At 42.3% G+C, this 20,772-nt stretch overlaps 1 protein-coding gene across 5 annotated transcripts in view; it reads left to right on the top strand.

Moving 5' to 3' along the window:
* Positions 1-20,772, top strand: part of LOC121536948 (leucine-rich repeat and calponin homology domain-containing protein 1-like) — a 104,312-nt gene that overhangs the window by 52,139 nt on the left and 31,401 nt on the right. For all 5 annotated transcript variants that reach the window (XM_041844623.2, XM_041844621.2, XM_041844622.1 and 2 more), the window contains exons 4-9: positions 215-320; positions 8,117-8,253; positions 9,396-9,526; positions 10,477-10,564; positions 11,516-11,621; positions 12,648-12,766. In XM_041844623.2, the coding sequence (XP_041700557.1) occupies positions 215-320; positions 8,117-8,253; positions 9,396-9,526; positions 10,477-10,564; positions 11,516-11,621; positions 12,648-12,766 (687 nt within the window). The remainder of the gene's footprint in view (positions 1-214; positions 321-8,116; positions 8,254-9,395; positions 9,527-10,476; positions 10,565-11,515; positions 11,622-12,647; positions 12,767-20,772) is intronic.

Genomic DNA, 20,772 nt, shown 5'->3' with positions numbered 1-20,772 from the left:
TACACAAGGGGCGACTAACCATCCTCCTGGAGAGTTACTGGGTGAACAGACCAGCCATTCTCTAACACACCTGATTCTCTTATCTGCAGCTCATCAGGACCTTGATTAGATGAATCAGATGTGTTTGAGTAGGGCTGGAACAAAATCCTGCACACCCATCAGTAAAGTGTTAGTTGTGTGTGTGAGTTAACTCAGTGTGTTGTGCCCCCTACAGGATGTGAGCTGTAATGAGATCACTGCTCTGCCCCGTCACATCGGCCGACTCAAGGCCCTCCGAGAACTCAACGTCCGCAGGAACCTGCTCTGTGTCCTACCTGAAGGTGAGTTTAGACCCATGAAACCACATTACATGCCATATGTCTTTCCTGTGAGTTTTGATACCTAAGGAAATGTTTTCCAGATGGGTCAAGAAGAGACTCGGGGACCCAGGTGTTTTGTCGCAGCTGGGTCATGTCTGGGTTGTGTTTGGAAACAATGGTTTGTTTATTTAGCTGATTTTGGTGGATGACAGAATGTTTAGGGAACCAGTTACCTAAAGAGGAATTCTAGAGGTAGTTTGAGTGGAGAACCTCCACGGGATTTATGGTCTTGGAATTTGAGGTTACGGTTAGGGCATTCTACAGGTCCCGACAGAGATCATTGTGGCGCTATCTGCGTTTTTCATGCTGCGGGCAGGAGCGGGCAGTCAGACGACTTTGGGATTCAAATATTTTTGTTGTCCCGCAGATTATTTGGAAACTGTCATCTTTCTGCTTTGTATGCGTTAACCTAAGCCTACCTATTGTATTAAAACACATATTATGGGCATTATTCACACACTCAGAAATTGCTTCAGTAGCCTACCTCTCCTCTCCTAGTTGTGTATGAGTCCAAGTGTGCCTAGTATGTGTGGTCTCATTAAAATAGAGTACGCTGCCTACATGGGCAAAGAATCGCGTGGCAGTTAACTTACATATGAAATTAACTTAAATATGATTAGACTGTAGTTTACTAGAAGTGAGGGCGCTAAACCAACGTGATTCGAGGTGCAATCAAAAAATGTAATCATTGAAAAGGAAAAGGCACAACGTGTGCATAGGTTAGGCTTCTATGGTGAGCAAGCATTGTGCCTTTTCATTTTCGATAAGTATTGATTACTCATTTATTTGTCTCTGCCGGCAAATTGTCATCTTAAAAGGTAGGCTATATGCAAAAGTAGCAAGTGTAGCTGTCATTATTCTTGCTGCTTCAAGTTCAGTAGCCACACGTTAGAGATCAGGTGCACGTGTGGTCTCAATTAAATAAAGTAGGCTATAGCCTATGCATTTGTGGAGAAGCAGGGGGCAGTTACACTACATGACCAAAAGTATGTGGACACCTGCTCGTCGAACATCTCATTCCAAAATCATGGGCATTAATATGTAGTTGTCCCCCCCCTTTGTTGCTATAACTGCCTCCACTCTTCTGGGAAGGCTTTCCACTAGATGTTGGAACATTGCTGCGGGGACTTGCTTCCATTCAGCCACAAGGATTCAGGCACTGAATTCAGGCACTGATGTTGGGCGATTAGGCCTGGCTCGCAGTCGATGGGGTTGAGGTCAGGGCTCTGTGCAGGCCAGTCAAGTTCCTCCACACCGATCTCGACAAAACATTTCTGTATGGACCTCGCTTTGTGCACGGAGGCATTGTCATGCTGAAACAGGAAAGGTCCTTCCCCAAACTGTTGCCACAAAGTTGGAAGCACAGAATGTCACCTAGAATGTCATTGTATGCTGTAGCGTTAAGATATCCCTTCACTGGAACTAAGGGGCCTAGCCCAAACCATGAAAAACAGCCCCAGACCATTATTCCTCCTCCACCAAACTTTACAGTTGGCACTATGCATTGGGGCAGGTAGCGTTCTCCTGGCATCCGCCAAACCCGCATTCGTCCATCGGACTGCCAGATGGTGAAGCGTGATTCATCACTCCAGAGAACGCGTTTCCACTGCTCCAGAGTCCAATGGCGGCGAACTTCACACCACTCCAGCCGACTCTTGGCATTGCGCATGGTGATCTTAGGCTTTTGTGCAGCTGCTCGGCCTTGGAAAACCATTTCATGAAGCTCCCGACGAACAGTTATTGTGCTGACGTTGCTTCCAGAGTCTTTTTGGAACTCGGTAGTGAGTGTTGCAACTGAGGACAGACGATTTTTACGTCTGTCATAGATGTTTCCACTTCACAATGACAGCACTACAGTTGACCGGGGCAGCTCTAGCAGAGCAGAAATTTGACGAACTGAAAATAAAAATATACAGTTAATTCGGAAAGTATTCATACCCCTTCCCGTTTTCCACATTTTGTTATGTTACAGATGTATTCTAAAATGGATTAAATAAAAAAAATCCTCATCAATCTACACACAATAACCCATAATGACAAAGCAAAAACCGGTTTCTATAAATTTTTGAAAATGTATATAAAAAAAATAAAACGGATACCTTATTTACATAAGTATTCAGACCCTTTACTATGAGACTCGAAATTGAGCTTAAGTGCATCCTGTTTCCATTGATCATCTTTGAGATACTTCTACAGCTTGATTGGAGTCCACCTGTGGTAAATTCAATTGATTGGACATGATTTGGAAAGGCACACAACTGTCTATATAAGGTCCCAAAGTTGACAGTGCATGTCAGAGCAAAAACCAAGCCATGAGGTCGAAGGAATTGTCCGTAGAGCTCCGAGATAGGATTGTGTCGAGGGACAGATCTGGGGAAGAGTACCAAAAAATTTATCCAGCATTGAAGGTCCCCAAGAACACAGTAGCTTCCATCATTCTTAAATGGAAGAAGTTTGGAACCACCAAGACTCTTCCTAGAGCTGGCCACCCAGCCAAACTGAGCAATTGGAGGAGAAGGGCCTTGGTCAGGGAGGAGACCAAGAACCCGATGGTCACTCTGAAAGAGCTCCAGAGTTCCTCTGTGGAGTTGGGAGAACCTTCCAGAAGAACAACCATCTCTGCAGCGCTCCACCAATCAGGCCTTTATGGTAGAGTGGCCAGACGGAACTCCTCTGTAGCTCAGCTGGTAGAGCACGGCGCTTGTAACGCCAAGGTAGTGGGTTCGATCCCCGGGACCACCCATACACAAAAAATGTATGCACGCATGACTGTAAGTCGCTTTGGATAAAAGCGTCTGCTAAATGGCATATTATTATTATTATTTAAAAGGCACATGACAGCCCGCTTGTAGTTTTTTTATAATAAAAAAAACAAAAAAATTAAACAAAATATGGATCAGCTTAATATTGCAGATATATTGTATCTTCTATCAATGTAATTGTCTGCATCACTTCCAATCCCCCATGTTTTTTTTTATATATATATACTCCCCTTTATTACTTTTCAACCCCACCATCCTTTCCCTACTTGGAGTAAATTAGTGAACAACAATGCCCAGGCCTCTACTTCCGGTCTATACTTACTATCTACACCTTATGGACAGAGTTAATTTTACAATAATTATATATATATATATATATATATATATATATATATATATATATATATATATATATATATATATATGAATGAACTTCTTCTACTCTCAACCTCTCCGATCATTTTCATGATGTCCATCCGGTTTGCTTCTATATGCCATATCTTTCTAACTGTGCTCTTTCCCAAAAGCTCCCAACATACAACCTATATACTTATTATGGACACAGTATGCTTACATTATTAGCTATCTTTGTTATTATTTGTTGTTATTTGTTATTAGTCCCATCCTTCAACTCTATTCAATTCCTCCCATCTATCTCTTAACACCATCCATATAGGATTTCTATTTGCCATATATATTTCAACCGTACTGTGATGTTTTACAAAAGTTCTGAACCTTTCTATTCTCATTGCTTCTACAGATTGTGAATTAAAAATAAACATTTTTGCTAAAAGTATTATTATATTATTGATTGATTGACTATGACTTTTCAGATCACCCAGTAATGCTATCTGCAAGGTTAGCTCCAGGTAAATATTGCAATCCTTTAGCCATTCCTGGACCTGTGTCCAAAAACAAGCTACAAATGGACAGAACCAAAACAAATGATCTAATGATTCTGTCTCTTCACATCAAAATCTGCAGAGCTGGGAAGATTGTATCCCCCATTTAAATAACATTCTATTGGTAGCAAGAATTTTATATAATGATTTAAATTGAAAGATTCTAATTTTTGAATCCGGTGTCGTTTTGCTTGTCAGTTCATAAACACTATGCCATGGGATCGGTACGTCAAAGATCTCTTCCCAACTATTTTGCAATCTATATGGGACGGCTGTCAATCCTTTGGTCCTTAAGTGAAACTGATATACTTTTTTATTTATCAAACACAGCCCGCTTGTAGTTTGCCAAAAGGCACCTAAAGGACTCTCAGACCTGAATGCCAAGCGTCACGTCTGGAGGAAACCTGGCACCATCCCTATGGTGAAGCATGGTGGTGGCAGCATCATGCTGTGGGGAAGTTTTTCAGCGGCAGGGACTCGAAAACTAGTCAGGATCGAGGGAAAGATGAACGGAGCAAAGTACAGAGAGAGAGATCCTTGATGAGAACCTGCTCCAGAGCGCTCAGGACCTCAGACTGGGGTGAAGGTTCACCTTCCAACAGGACAATGACCCTAAGCACACAGCCAAGACAACACAGGAGTGGCTTCGGGACAAGTCTCTGAATGTCCTTGAGTGGCCCAGCCAGAGCCCGGACTTGAACCCGATCTAACATCTCTGGAGAGACCTGAAAATAGCTGTGCAGCGATGCTCCCCATCCAACCTGACAGAGCTTGAGAGGATCTGCAGAGAAGAATAGGAAACTCCCCAAATACAGGTGTGCCAAGCTTGTAGCGTCATACCCAAGAAGACTCAAGGCAGTAATCGCTGAGTAAAGTACTGAGTAAAGGGTCTGAATACTTATGTAAATGTTATATTTCAGTTATTATATTATTTATTTTGCTACAATTTCTATAAACCTGTTTTTGCTTTGTCATTATTATGCATGTGTGCACATTTGTTGATATTCTTTGCTAGTTAGGGAGTTATTAGCCCAGTTATAGATAAGTATAGGTCAGCAATGAGGAGTTAGTGCTTCCTACAAGAGCACAAAACGTGTAGGCTACATTTCAAGTTGTCTTTGAAAAGCCAGTCAAGTAAAAAGCTTATGTCTTAATTAAAGGGGCAGTGTTGAATTTTGAGACAGGCTTGAATATGCAAATAAGCCAATAGGCAGAGGGAGATCCTTAACATTCAATTCTCTGGCAACAGCTCTGGTGGACATTCCTGCAGTCAGCATTCGAATTGAACGCTCCCTCAAAACTTGAAACATCTGTGGAATTGTGTTGTGTGACAAAATTGCACATTTTAGAGTTACCTTTTATTGTCCCCCAGCACAAGGTGCGCCTGTGTAATGATCATGCTGTTTATCAGCTTCTTGATATGCCACACCTGTCAGGTGGATGGATTATCTTGGCAAAGGAGAAATGCTCACTGACAGGGATGTAAACAAATTTTTGCACAATTCTTTAGCAATAAGGTTTTTGTGCATATGGAACATTTCTGGGATCTTTTATTTCAGCTCATGAAACATGGGACCAACACTTTACATGTTGCGTTTATATTTTTGTTTGGTGTATGTCTGTCTCAGACAGATATATGATGTCTATGATCCAGTCTCCTGGGATGTCTTAGGGCCTAGGGGTATTGCAGCAGTGGTCTTTGTGGTTTGAGAGGTCTAGTAGAGTAAAAGACGTCTGTGACAGGACGGCTCTCTAAATCCCAGAGACGCCGCCCGCCATCTGTCAGAACCTCTCATTGTCTGAATGATGGACGAGAGTATTTTTCCGAACAGTCTTACTACATATTTTCCTCGGATGCGTCTCTGTTGCAGATTTACAGAAAGTGATTTATGATCCCGCTGCAGATGCTCCATCGATCCTCTCTGGGTTTGATTGATGAGCCTTAATCTGGCCAGGCGGCTCGACTCTGTTAGTGGGGGACAGGATAGGGGATTGGATAGCCCTGGGGAGGAGGGGGATGTTGGGAAATCGAGTTTTAGATTAATGGTTGTTGAAGTTTTGGGGCGTCCCTCCTCAAATGTCTTTGTAGAGACCCCATTACTGGACCACCAAGGCACTGAAATGTTTTAGCTGTCTTGCCAAAGAGTTTCACTGAAGAAATGTGTTTCTTTGTTGTTGGTTTTTGGAAATTCCTACGGTTACTGGTTCAGTAGGTGATATAGATTCTGAAAATATTGTCTGGAGGTTGAAATCCTGTTGTTGAAAATGTTGGTAAAGTCCCTGAAAGCTTCGGAAATGGAATTGATTTACCTGACTATTCAGAATGAGATGTCCCCCTTTTTATACTGAATGATAGTTGAAATCCCTCTTAGAAGTTATTTTAAGGGGTGACCTTGAGGGAAGAGGATGTGACAGACTTTCTCATTTCAGCTAATTAAGAAAAGTAGAGTACTGGTTGGTAAAAAATATATATATTTGGCACTCTCCCTCATGTACTCCAAGCCAAGATTATCTCTCAGAGATTTTAATTATAAAAGGTTGTCGGAGAGGTATAGTCATAATTGTTTCGCTTGAATTACGACCTTTTGAGAAATGTGTTGCTGGCACAGAATCTCTGAGACTCTCTAGCTCTGTCTTTGTTACTCTTTCTCTCCCAGCTAGTACATAATGTTCTGAGAACCATGTGTTTCTTAGAGCTTTGTGAGAGCTTGCTTGTCCTATGGTTATTTTGCATACAACCCTCCCACAAAGTTCTGGGAAATGGTGCAGGATACCCAGCTAGCACATAACGTTCTGAGAACCATATGTTTCTTAGGTGAGTATTTATGTGCTTCAGTGAAGGTTTCCTACAGGTTTCCTCATGGTTCTATTTAAAGTAATGTTCTCAGAACGTTCAGAGAACGTTAAGAAACAACGTTCTTCTGTGGGAATTTCAGTACTTAAGCATAACGTTTTCTACAGGTTTCCTCATGATTCTATTTAAGTCATGTTCTCACAATTTCAATGTGGCCTATCTGTGCTTGGAGTTCAAAACATTTAACCCAAACTAAGCTAGCAGTGTTATAAAAAGTCTTATTGAAACATGTTCTCAGAACGTTATTTAATTACCTTCCAATAACCTATAATTTCCGTTCTCAGAATGTTAATAAAATCTCCCAGGAAAATGTTCAGGGAACCATAGTAAAATGTTCTCAGAACCTCCCTTCAATCTAAATATTTACATTCCCAAAACATGCAACATTTTCACTTCCGTTCTTAGAACGTTTAAAAAACGTTCAGTTTTACCGGTCAGGAAACGTATAGCTTTGTTCCCAGAACCAATGCGAAACCAAAAACATACGTTTCCACAACTTCCAAGGAACCAAATGTGTTAGCTGGGCTGTTACTATCTTTCTCTCTGTCATTGACCTCTCACTGTCTGTTTTCTCTCTCTGATTTCAGGACTATTTTATCCAATGTTTCCCATTCAAATGCATATGATATGACAACGCTACACCAGTAACACCGAGCCTAATAGCTGCTATTTATTTTATCAGTATTTTCCAATGTTGTGATAGTCAGCCTCTCTGTCTGTGGTTTTCTCCTGTTCCCTAGCTATGTCTCTCCTCCCACATGGACTGGGCCATAGTGGTTTCTGCCGAGGTTAGTGCCTAGGATACATTCCTCCAGTTTATTTTAAACTTTTGGCATGGTCCACGTTAGTGGAACTTTGGCAGTGAGGGACTCTTGAAGTATCAGGGCTGCTCCTGCTGGGCTGTGGGGGTTTCTAGGGGGGAAAGTTATGTCTGATGATCCTAGTCATGACCTTGTCAACCCACACACTATGGATTCTGTGGATGTTGCTCAGAGGTTGTTTGGGTGTTTATACTGGGTTGTTGATGTAGGTTGTGTAGACGTTGTTGTTCTTGTGGACATTCCCTCTTCCTCAGGATGACGGCCACCAGGCTGTACGCCCTCACCTGATAGGTGGATGGAGCTCCATGTCGTTCCCTGGCAACGATGACCCTCAGGAGACCACTGGAGTCATGTCCCAGAGCTGTTGACACACACACAATTACTCCTCTAACTCTAGGAATTGTGTGTTTGCCCTCAGACTTGGCGGAGCTTCCCCTGGTGAAGTTTGACTTCTCCTGTAACAAGGTGTCCACCATCCCAGTGTGCTACAGGAAAATGTCCCAGCTCCAGTCACTACAGCTGGAGAACAACCCCCTACAGAGTCCCCCTGCACAGGTCAGTCTGGGTTAGGGATGGGCACGGATAATCAAATATCCGAACAGACGTTAGTATTCCATTACTTGCAAGTAGGCCTATTCATACAAATAAATAAAAAAATATATAGGCCTATTTTAACAATGAAAAGGCTTTGTCTGAGCACACAATGTTCGCAAAAAACAGTGTACCGTATTTTCCGCACTATAAGGCGCACCGGAGTATAAGCCGCAGCAGCTAAATTGAATGATATTGAATGATGTGTACATATATAAGCCGCACTGGACTATAAACCGCAGGTGTTTTCATGTTTAATTACCATATGTAAGGGTTCGTGCACAGAGGGGATTGTCGGGAAAGAGACAAACTGTCTCGCTCTCGTAATGTCTGTCTGTCTTGCTCTCGTTCTGTCTCTCGTACCACTCTCAGTTCCACTTTTACTTTTGCGCGCTACCTGTCTCACTCTTTTCCGGCCTCCAGCTTTTCCTGCTGGAGCCCGCCGCTTAAAGGTGGGGGGCGCGGACCGGTCATAGAGCCCATAGAGTTAAAGTTGGTGGACTGTAACCTGTAAAATCCATAGATTTAGGAGGTCTTCTAGTGGCCGTTAGCTGTAAAAATCCATAGATTAGCCGCACCGTTATATAATAATAATAAAATAATAATAATAATATGCCATTTAGCAGACGCTTTTATCCAAAGCGACTTACAGTCATGCGTGCATACATTTTTTTGTGTATGGGTGGTCCCGGGGATCGAACCCACTACCTTGGCGTTACAAGCGCCGTGCTCTACCAGCTGAGCTACAGAGGACCACATATATAAGCCGCAGGGTCGAAAAATGGGAAAAACGGCGCGGCTTATAGTCCGAAAATTACGGTATTTCAACTATCCGGATATCTAAAAAAATTTATGATATTATTTGAATAGTGAAAATATTTCAAATGCCCGTCCCTAGTCTGGATCTGCATGGGGCTACGGCTTTCTCCACAGCTTGGCATGACATACGTTGCAATGGAATATAGCATTCATCATAGGGCATTCTAGTTGACCATGTCACTGTGCATATTTTGTTTTAGCTTTCCATATAGTGTAACTATTTGTGTACCCACTTTTGTATCATCATCTAGTTGCTCTAATTCACCCATTGATGATCTGTTTTCTAGATCTGCATAAAGGGAAAAGTTCACGTATTTAAGTACCTGAGCATCGAGGCGTGTCGGAGTGACAAGATGCCTGACTCTCTCTACCTGCCTGTCATGGAGCGCCTCAGCCTATCACAACCCACCACTGGCAGGTGAGTTGCTATGGTAATCCTAACGGAGGCAACTGTTAGTGCTGGGCTGGTACAAAACCCTGCATACACTTTGGCTCTCCAGGACCAGTATTGGCAACCACTGATTTATTTACCACTGAGTGTTGCCAGATTCTTCATTTATACCTGTTGTTTTAGTGCTGCGGCTGAGCCTTCATCTCAATGTGTATGAGAGTGAAGTGTTTTACAGGGAGGGAGGATGTTATGTTATGTAATGTGCCCTGTAATGTCCGCCCCCACCCCAATAACCCTCCCCACTGCAACGCGTGGGCAGGAAAAATGTTCCTTTTGTCCTGGAGAGCTCAGAGACTCACACTCAATTCCCACTCTCATACATACTCACACACACTCCTGGCAGTGGAGGAAAAGAGCAGCAGAGCTATTTATAATTCAGCCATAGAGTCACAGTAGAAGGATCCAACACCCTGGCCCAATGTTTCAGTAGAACTGTATTCACATGGATTCTCATAAGGTTGATGTATTGAATGATAATAATGATTAAGTAGGTGTGAGGCCAGAATTGGATTTAGTGCGTGAATGTGAATGAAGATGAGCACAGAATGCCATATGCTTCAGTGATCAGTGAACATGCTCCCTTGGGATGCAAATTTAGGTGGCCTAGAAACGACAAGGTGTGTGTGTGTGTGTGTGTGTGTGTGTGTGAGAGAGCGCGCGTGTGTGTGAGAAGTGTATCTTGGAGCACATCACGGTTCAGTTGTCTGGAGACTCTGTTCAGTGGATAACTTCGCTTAAAGCTAGACAGAGCGAGAGAAAGAGAGAGCGTGACAGAGCCCTTCATCTCCTCTGTGATCGGAGCGATTAGACTCTGCTCTCTGTCACTTTCTCTCCTCTCTCCTCCGTGTGCGTTTTTACCTCCTGACCCTGGCCGTCCCATAATCCTCCTCTCTCACCTCTCACCCCTCTCCTCTCAGCACGGAGGACATTGACCAGAATAAGAAACAGGACACTGACTCAGGAGTTGGCAGCGACAACGGGGACAAGAGACTGTCTGCCACTGAGGTAGAATGAGTGTGTGTGTGTGTGTGTTTGTTTATGTGTGTTTGTTGTGTGCGCACGCACACATGCACTATATGTGTGTCCGACATTATGCATTGATAGTATGTGTGTCCGACATTATGCATTGATTACACAGTATGTGTGTCCGACATTATGCATTGATTACACAGTATGTGTGTCCGACATTATGCATTGATTACACAGTATGTGTGTCCAACATTATGCATTGATTACACAGTATGTGTGTCCGACATTATAATAATAATAATAATATGCCATTTAGCAGATGCTTTTATCCAAAGCGACTTACAGTCATGTGTGCATATATTTTTACGTATGGGTGGTCCCGGGGATCGAACCCACTACCCTGGCGTTACAAGCGCCATGCTCTACCAATTGAGCTACAGAGGACCACATTATGCATTGATTACTCAGTATCTGTGTCCAACATTATGCATTGCCATTGATCGTTCCCTTCATTTTCTGCACCATGACTTCAGAATGTTTAGAAATGTATATGTAAAGTTATGCAAGAAAGAGCACATCTACCTTGTGATGTTGAACAGTCAGCATCTCTTCAGAGCTGTTCGAGGCTGTATTGTGCCGGCTGAGCACACAGCCACCGCCTGAGGGTAGCAGGCTATATTTCTGTTTTCTTTTTTGGGTGGGTTTGTTTGTTCTTTCTTACTTTTATACCGGTATACACTCATCCATGACCTCAGTGTATTTTGTGATGATCAGATAAAAGTAGTGAAGAAGATATTGTCAGGTATGATACAACAGTTCTCTGGATGCATTTGACAGAAAATATCTGGTTGTTTTTTGGTAGCTGAAACATTTGGCTGATTCTGACTGAAATACTGTTGAGTTGTAGCAGCTGAAATGCTTAGATTTTTGTTGGTAACAGAAATGTTTGCTAGTGTTTTTGGTAACTGAACTGTGTGGTTGTTTCAGCCCTCAGACGAGGACAGCTTGAGTCTCAATGTCCCCATGTCCCACATCACAGAGGAGGAGGGGCTAAGCAAAGACGACTCCAGCGAACACATCAGTGCTCTCACAGGTAGCATACAGACAGAATGCCACACACCTCTGACACTCTCAGTAAGGATATCTCCACCCCACTCCACCCACCGACCCTGTCAATGAGTAGCCACCCATCCCCGATACCAGCCCTCCTGAATGGGAGAAGAGAAAAGCCAGCAGGGCTGTGTGTGACATCCTCAGGTTAGGGTAACACAGCCCAGATAGACACTGCAGAGAGGCCTCTGGTTAATGTTACTCCCCTATCTGCCACCAGAGGAAACAGAATAGAAACATTGTCACTTTCTGTTGCTCTAAAGAGAGGACGTGGGATAAAAGAGATGTTTCCGGAGCCTTCATGGTGTCTTTATGTGGCTCAGTGGGAGTTTTTCCTGATTGTTGTTTTTGAGAAGGACGGAGAGAGCTCTGGGGTAGTGTTGACCCTGGCTAAACTCTGTGTGTTTGTGTGAGTGAGAGAGGTGGGGACAGGAAGTAAAGATATACACCAGGAAGGCTATGTCGGCACACACAGGGAGTAGTCTGGGAGGGGGTCACTGATAGGCTGGCGGTCCTCAGACTGGGTGGGAATGGTGTTGAAAGTGAAGGTGGTGTGAGAGTGTGTAACAGTACTAATGTAGTGTATGTGTTAAATGGCAGGCAGGCTTGATCAGACGAGATGGGGGCCGTCACCTTTTATTCACTAAGCCCTCTAATTGATTGGAAGAATGCGGCCTGGTACAACATGGTGGACTCATCCATACTGTGGAATAGTGTAGCAGAGAGGAGAATAGAGCTGCCTCAGAGTATCTGGGCTGCTATATTAGCAGAGCTCTGATGGATTCTCTGTAGACCACACACACAGACAGACAGACAGACTGAGATTGCTTCACTGCCAAATACATATGGAGGGGAGTGTAATGTTTCACTATCCACCCAAATCTCATAAACGAGCAATCAAACACAATATATTTCTATGTATATAAGGGACAGTGTCTCCATACAGTACAGCCTTTGAACTGTGACACTCTTTACATTGATCTCTGACCTCTATCTCTGCCCCATGTAGCGGACCCCCACAGGGACGGGGTGCAACTGATAGAGGAGAGCCCCACTGAGGCCCTGAAGGAACAGTTTGGCTACAGAGACTCTTCTGCTCTCAGCAACTGCTTTGTCAGTTACATCAAGGCAAGGCCATTCTCTCTCTCTCTCTCTCTCTCACTCTCTCTCTCTCACTCACTCACTCACTCACTCACTCACTCACTCACTCACTCACTCACTCACTCACTCACTCACTCACTCACTCACTCACTCACTCACTGTCATGTGAATTTCTATCTCTAATTCGACCTAAGCTTGAATCATTACCAGAGGTTGTAAAGCTCTGGTTTTAATCATCAATGATTCAAGGTCCACAATCCACAAGTAATTATCAGTAAATTTATTCATGGAGAGCTCTGCTCAAAAACACAAATATCCTGTTTTTATACTCCTTGACAAACAAAGACACTATGCTCCTCCCACCTTTCTTAAACAGTTCCCGCCTTCCCCCTTGAATGGTTAGTAACGCCCCCTCTGTTAGTGGGTTGACACTACATGATAATTCTAACATTTATACTGTGTTTGGGGTGAAATTCTTTAGTCATTATTCTTAAAATCCAAATTAATCTAACAATCCACCCCTTTGACTAAATATTCCCACATTCAGGATAAATGTATTTTACAAGCATGATTAATCTCAGAGATCACATCAGAACTAATAAACATTTCATCCAATTGCGGTCTTTCAGGGTCCAAATCCTCGTCATCCACCAAGCCTGGAGGATTGTTTTTCACATTCCCCTGGTCAGAGTCCGGAGTCAGTCCATCTCTCATCATTGTTTAGATACTGCATTTCACCAACGCCTGACTCACCAATCCTCGGACACAGGGAACAAGACAACAACCACATAATACAAGAATACCCATACAAACACTGATCGCTCCTAAGATGGTGGCTGCTAGGGTTTTCCATTTACCAAATATTTAATTAAACCACCCTATCCACAATGTACTAACTTCTGAGTTCAGTTCATCCTTCACTTAGTGCAGTTAATTCTGTAAGAGCTCTGGTGACTGTCCCATCCGGTGTGGTGTTGTTAGGGATAAATATGCAACACTGGCTTATCTTTCTATAGACACCGGCTCTTTCTGCCTGATCTAGAACCAACCTCTACTAAGTTATGAGCGGGATGGCGGATAATCGCTCAGAGATCCCCTTTACTGCATCTCTAGTCTTGTCAATAAATATCCATATTTTTGTTTGTCCCCCACCAGAAAAATGTTGTAGTAAAACTCTCCCATATTTGATTTATAGCTTTGTATTCGTCTGGAACACCCCTGGGGATGCCTATACCATCTATCCAAATTGGGCTATTTCCTTCCTGACTTATTTATTTTTCTCCTAATTATTCTTCCTGTCACTGGTCTTTGATGACCAATTCTTACAGGTTGGACCAACAATACTGGTGCACAAGTACCCACCCATCCCTCTGGTAATGTCTGCCGAATGCTCCCTTTTTTTAGTGCATGCCCACCACACATCAGTCAAAGGGATGGTTAGGTTCCTAATTTTTTTTCCCTTCCTTCCTTATCTAAATCAGTCACATTAATTATCTCCTTACAGCCATCAAAATCACCCAAGTTACGGGTGCCATTTCTATGTCTGTAACACTGGTATTCGCCAGGAGTTAAAGTGAATCTAGGTGGGCTGGCCGAGTATGTCAATTTTGCCAGCCCAATCCCTGTGCAATTTGGCTCTTTTTGATTGGACCCCAGGTCTAATACACAGGGAAACATTGCCTTTGGCATTGGGGCGGTCAACATTGTTGGTCGCCCAATGGAGCATGCATAACAATTGGTCTCCCCCAAGGCCCTAGCGGTGTATTTCATCCACTTTAACCAGAGATTCTCATCAGGGACCCCCTCCACTTCCCCATTGTTCCATTCCTGGAGGAGAAAATCTTTCATAGTGGACGGGTTAGTCAAATTGACTCCGTCATCCCTTGACTGATTTACTCGGTCTATTGTCATCAATGGATTAATGCCAGTACCTGCTCCCTCTATCTCTTTTGACTCCATCAAATATAATCTTAGACAAGTATCCCGTCCGTATACGTCTGCGCAAGCCCAGTAAGTTCTTCTCATGTCCTCTTTAGTGACTTTTACTATTGTTACTACCATTTCCGTGGGGATGTCGTTATACCTTCTTATCCTCCATCTTGACGTCCAGCCCCCCCGTCCCCCCCGTCCCCCCGTCTCATATCTCCTTCCCCCAGTATGTCTAAATACCTGAGCCCAGGAACAATCCGCTGAGGGGGCTGAACATAAATACAACGGGATCTTATAATCCCATGTTGCTTGCTCATCCGCTCTGATAAGATCCCTAATCATAATTTTGAATCTTACTCCCCACCCTTCTCTGACTCCTATTTTGTAGATCACTCGCCCTTGATGGTCAGTATGTCGGGTCGCTTTCCCTTTATTTCTTAATAATGGTAAGGCCATAGCGTAATTGGTGCGAGGTGGTGGTGGATTTTGACCTACCACGACTATTGCCGAGACTATGATGCAGCTCAGGGTCACCCATATTCCCAAAAACCCCAACCCTCTCCTGTCTTGAGTCCTTCTGCTCGGTACCACCCCATACTCACACCCTAGGAACACACTACAGTGATGATAGGTCTGGGTAGGAGATCTTCGTTGACAGAGGTGACCCCCGCACCCTGTGGCGCAGTTCCGCTCGTCAACTCTGCGTGTGCTAAGCGGTGCTTGTATGTGGTCTTACCTTCTTGCAGTGGGTAACATGGACCCAGGTTCCTCTCTCTGCTATTCTAATGGCCAAGGTGGTTACCAACATAACCTGATAGGGCCCTTCCCAACAGGCCTGCTTCCAGTTTTCCTTCTAGTGACTGGATGCTCACCAGTCACCTGGTTAGATAGTGGGTCACCTTCTCCTTTAGTTCACCTGTGGGGCACAAAACCTCTGACATACGGGTGTGGTTAATAAACTATCTTCACACATGTTCAGATTAATGTAACAATTTCTGACTGCATTCTCTTTTTAGACTATCTAAAAAATGTTTTTTTAAAGTATTTTGTCCTCTCCTTCGTATATTATCTAATACAATTAGCCTCTTCCCCCCTCTTGACACATAGTTCTGCTTATGTGTAAATTTTTTCCACCTTCCTAAACATTCCCTTAGGTTATTTATCAACCAATTGCCATGCCTTTCATTTTTGAGATTCTTTTTTGCTTCTTTATTGCTCCTCCCACTTCCTTTGTCTTTATGGCGGCTAAATTCGACTTTCATTCAGTTCAGAATCAATTAGTAATCCAATCAAACAATCTCTTATCTTGTAAAAACACTTATGTTTAGTTCAACCTCTGTTCTACCCCGGCTCTCCCGGGCTTGACCTGAAGACTGATTGTTGGACATGTCAATTTTTTAGGTCACTTAAGTATTCTGCCTAGCAACAAAGAATAAAAACCTCTATGTTCGTGATTAACCCAGTTATCTCTAATAGCCCACCAAAAAACCCCATCATCTTTAAACCACGACCAATGTCATCCCTCTTTACTCTCTACTATTTGGGTAACATCCCTGATATATTTATTAAAAGCTAAGACTGTTTGGGAAGAGAGCAACAACATAACCTGTTCTTCCTCCTCAGAGTTCCAAATGATTTTACCATGGGCTGCCATTGCCTTCCCATAGATAAGATCACTTGATTTACCCGTATGCAGTACATAATGACGACCTTAGCTTTACAGAAGTCTATCCTTACCAAAAAGCTCATCATTCTTCATCTAATTGTTTTCTTCTTTTCCTTATCTACCTGACCCTATTGCTAAATCAATGATCTAGGCAATAGTTGTCTCGCCTTAGATTGTACATTCTTCTGATTACTGCAGCTTATTCCATGAATTTAGTTTCAAATATCACCCAATAAACCGTTCCATCCCACAGCATAGTAAACACCACCTATGAACTGTTGAAAATTCCCTAAATTCAACATAACAACCCTTTATAAACATCATGCTGGGTGTGTTTTTATTTTATTTGAAAAACCCAATTGAAAAATAACAATCAAAGATAGTTAGGCTCAACTTAATTTGGTAGCTCCCTCTTATGACCTAAATACTGCCTAACTTCATAAAATCCCTCAAAATTCCTCGAGTATACAATGATTATTTAATTGATTACTCTAAATCTGCTACATGTGATCTCATTCAAATGATCCATTATCAATTATTTGATCCACACCCTAGTAAAATCTCTCTCAGCCTGCTTGTTTTTCAAACCTAAACAGTTTCCTTCTCTCTTTTTCTTTTATTCTCTCCCTCTCTAACTTCCTCTGTCTCTCTAAGTCTGTCTCTGCCTCTCCTTTTTCCCCGCCAACCAGAGCCACAAATCATTCTCCTTGTCCTCAACTCAACCCTCTACTTTATCGCTACTTCCCTCCTATCATTACTGAATCAATGATAATACATTTACATTCTAGTCACCCAGCAGACGCTCCTATCCAGAGCAACCTAGTGAATACATTTTTATTATTTTAATCTTTATTTATTTTTTACTGGCCTCCCCCCGTGGGAATCGAACCCATAACCCTGGCGTTGCAAACACCATGCTCCATCAACTGAGCTCCATCCCTGCCGGCCATTTCCCCCCCTACCCTGGACGACGCTGGGCCAATTGTGCGCCGCCCATGAGTCTCCCGGTCGCTGCTGGCTGCGACAGAGCCTGGATCCGAACCAGGATCTCTAGTGAAACAGTTAGCCCTGCGATGCAGTGCCTTAGACCACAGCGCCACTCAGGATAATAATAACTGCAATAACTATCAATAATAATTATAATAACTATTACGGATTATATTGTCCTTTTTCTGATGTTCCAATTGTAGTCTATTCATTTTAGTTTAAAATATAAAGTTATTTATAACAAATCCAGAACCCACCACAGGCTGGCGCTATTCCCCCAGCACAACAGCCAATGCCACTTGCTTCCTTGTAACGAAAATAAATTATCGTTTTAAAAATTTCCAATTATTTGTATTCAATGCCTTTCATTTTCAGTTCGCTATTCAATATATTTAACAGTTTTCTCTGATTCGGCCCCAATCAATAAAACAAATGCTTGATATTATTTATCAGCATACACTTAATGACATTCCTACCATTTGAACGATGTCCTGTCTCTCACTCCCCCCCTCTCCTGCTCCTTCCTACATTATGGGGGAGGCGCGGGAAACTTCCCTACAATTTTCCTTCTTAGGAAATAATGTCATTAGTACTTATAACATATTTTCATAGACATATCTAGAATATTACTAAAGCTATCTAATGCAACTTTTAATACACGTAAAAAAACTCTCTCTCTCCACCCATTCCCTATTGAATAAATGCGTCTTCCTAGTTACCCCATAACCACGCCTCAAATCTTTTATTTAGCATTTAACCAACCAAATACTAAGTAGTATCCGATTATCATTTATACCCGCCGTTGAATTTCCTCATACACACATATTTCACCTTCTGCCATTCAAATGCCCAACACGACAGAATAGTTCAATTCAACTCTCTATTGGTTTTTCAAGTCGCTCCGGATTAGAGCGTCTGCCAACTGACCAAAAACGCAAATATTCTCCACCTTCCCACCCATTACGTACGTCTACGTTTGAGTGCGAAAGTCCAGACACATGCATAATAATATGCCATCTAGCAGACGCTTCCATCCAAAGCGACCTACAGTCATGCGTGCATAAATTTTTTATTATGGGTGGTCCCGGGGATCGAACCCACTACCTTGTCGTTACAAGCGCCGTGCTCTACCAGCTGAGCTACAGAGGACCACATCGTTGGACTTTATAGGTACCTCTCAAATAATCGCTTTGTGGTGTTTTTAGCCAATTCTTAATTGACACGAATCATTTTTTCAAACATTTGTTCGAACCAAAAATATTGACAGTCATTCTCCTTTTCCCCTGCAGTCACGATAGTTAAATATTCCTTTGTCCCCGTTAAAGCATTTTCACGCTTAAAAAAAACACACTCCCTGTCTTCAGCCCCTCCTTTCGCTTTTTTTTCATCTAATTTTATATGCATCTGCCTACTAACTTTTTTACTTCGAGATGCCCAATAAATTCATACCTCTTCTCCCAAATGGACCCATAAAACATATTTATCCGATCCCTCCCTAACATATATCTTTCATCTCCCGTTAATTCTCGGACTTGTTTAGAAGATGTCTTTCCCATCGTGGAACAATAAGAAATCCCTCCCCCCCTTTTTGTTTTTTAAATAATTCACTCCCGAATTATTTCCGTAGGAGCCAATCTCTTAGTGCGCCTCTTGCTTTTGTAATTAACCCTTTAAAATTATTTAACCCCTAACCCAGAGTTTCTATTTAAAACTCCGGTTTCATGAAAAGAGTAAGTTACCCAATTTTCATCACGCTACTTATTTTTTCCCCCACCCCTGAAATAATAATCACGTCTCCCGAGGGATTCAGTCTCACACACATACGACCTTATCATCTGTTAAACTTGTTTGCACAGTTCTAGCAAATGCCCAGTCGCATATAGAACTCCCGACATATCCCTCTCATACGATGATAATTATTTCCCTGTTTATACTGAACATTGCAATTCGTACAATGACAATATTAACTTAGTTTACATTTGTGATTGCAATTCACTACCATGTCATTTCGGACTAGTTTTTTTTTGTAATAGCTATTTACCTCTAGGATCAATTGCGGACCCTCCCTGTCGTAATAATTATTACCTTCTTTGACTTTGGTAACTAAGTTAACTCATTTTACCAAAATCCATGAATAAAAATTACTGACCTTTTCCTCGCAGTCTGGATTAAAATGCTTTTTCAAACTTGTTAACGTCTTTATCGTTCATAAAGAGTAATCACCGGCCTGTCTTATAACCTTAACGTGGAAGGCCAGGACTATTTTTCACGGATGTAATTACCCGGCCGTGCACGGATTTCGGTGTCTCTAGAACGATAAAGATGTATTAAGCTCCGCTTCGAAGGACCAATCTGTCATGTGAATTTCTATCTCTAATTCGACCTAAGCTTGAATCATTACCAGAGGTTGTAAAGCTCTGGTTTTAATCATCAATGATTCAAGGTCCACAATCCACAAGTAATTATCAGTAAATTTATTCATGGAGAGCTCTGCTCAAAAACACATATCCTGTTTTTATACTCCTTGACAAACAAAGACACTATGCTCCTCCCACCTTTCTTAAACAGTTCCCGCCTTCCCCCTTGAATGGTTAGTAACGCCCCCTCTGTTAGTGGGTTGACACTACATGATAATTCTAACATTTATACTGTGTTTGGGGTGAAATTCTTTAGTCATTATTCTTAAAATCCAAATTAATCTAACACTCACTCACTCACTGAAAGACTTGGTTTAAAGTTACTTAGGTGAGCAACTTGCTGAATTCACACATTTTGACATTTGGGGTGAACTACCCCTTTAATAGGTGATTTTGGGTCAACTTTTTCTACCTGGGTCTCAGCCTCATCCATTATGAGCTAGATGTCTAGACTGACTCTGGAGCTGTTAATAAGGATCATAATGTGCATATATGCACCCCGTTATACACAACAGTATGACTTCCTTTAAGGTTGAGGACTGGCCACCCCTCATAGCCTGGTTCCTCTCTAGGTTTCTTCCTAGGTTTTGGCCTTTCTAGGGAGTTTTTCCTAGCCACCGTGCTTCTACACCTGCATTACTAGCTGTTTGGGGTTTTAGGCTGGGTTTCTGTAAAGCACTTCGAGATATTAGCTGATGTAAGAAGGGCTATATAAAATAAAATTGATTGATTGATTGATTGATTGATTGGTTGTCTGTATTGTCAAAGATTCATGGGGAAATGGCCTTGCTGTAAATAATGAAAGGATTGGTGTTTTTAACAAAAGGAAAAGTGTAGCTGATGTGTTCAGACTTCCAGTCTCATGTATATTGCATTCGTTCTCTATGACCCAATACTGTTTATCCAATCACACTATTATCCATCAACTCTTGATAAAGACTTTTGGATGACCAGTAGGCTTGATTAATGGCCCTTAATGATACTGTAACGTTAAAGCATATGGATGGAATATGAATCTTAAGTAATCATTTGGA

This window comes from Coregonus clupeaformis, chromosome 23 (assembly GCF_020615455.1).
Source record: "Coregonus clupeaformis isolate EN_2021a chromosome 23, ASM2061545v1, whole genome shotgun sequence".
NCBI classification, from domain to species: domain Eukaryota; kingdom Metazoa; phylum Chordata; class Actinopteri; order Salmoniformes; family Salmonidae; genus Coregonus; species Coregonus clupeaformis.
The sequence above is the reverse complement of the archived record's forward strand: the minus strand, read 5'-3'. Positions and strand labels throughout refer to the sequence as shown.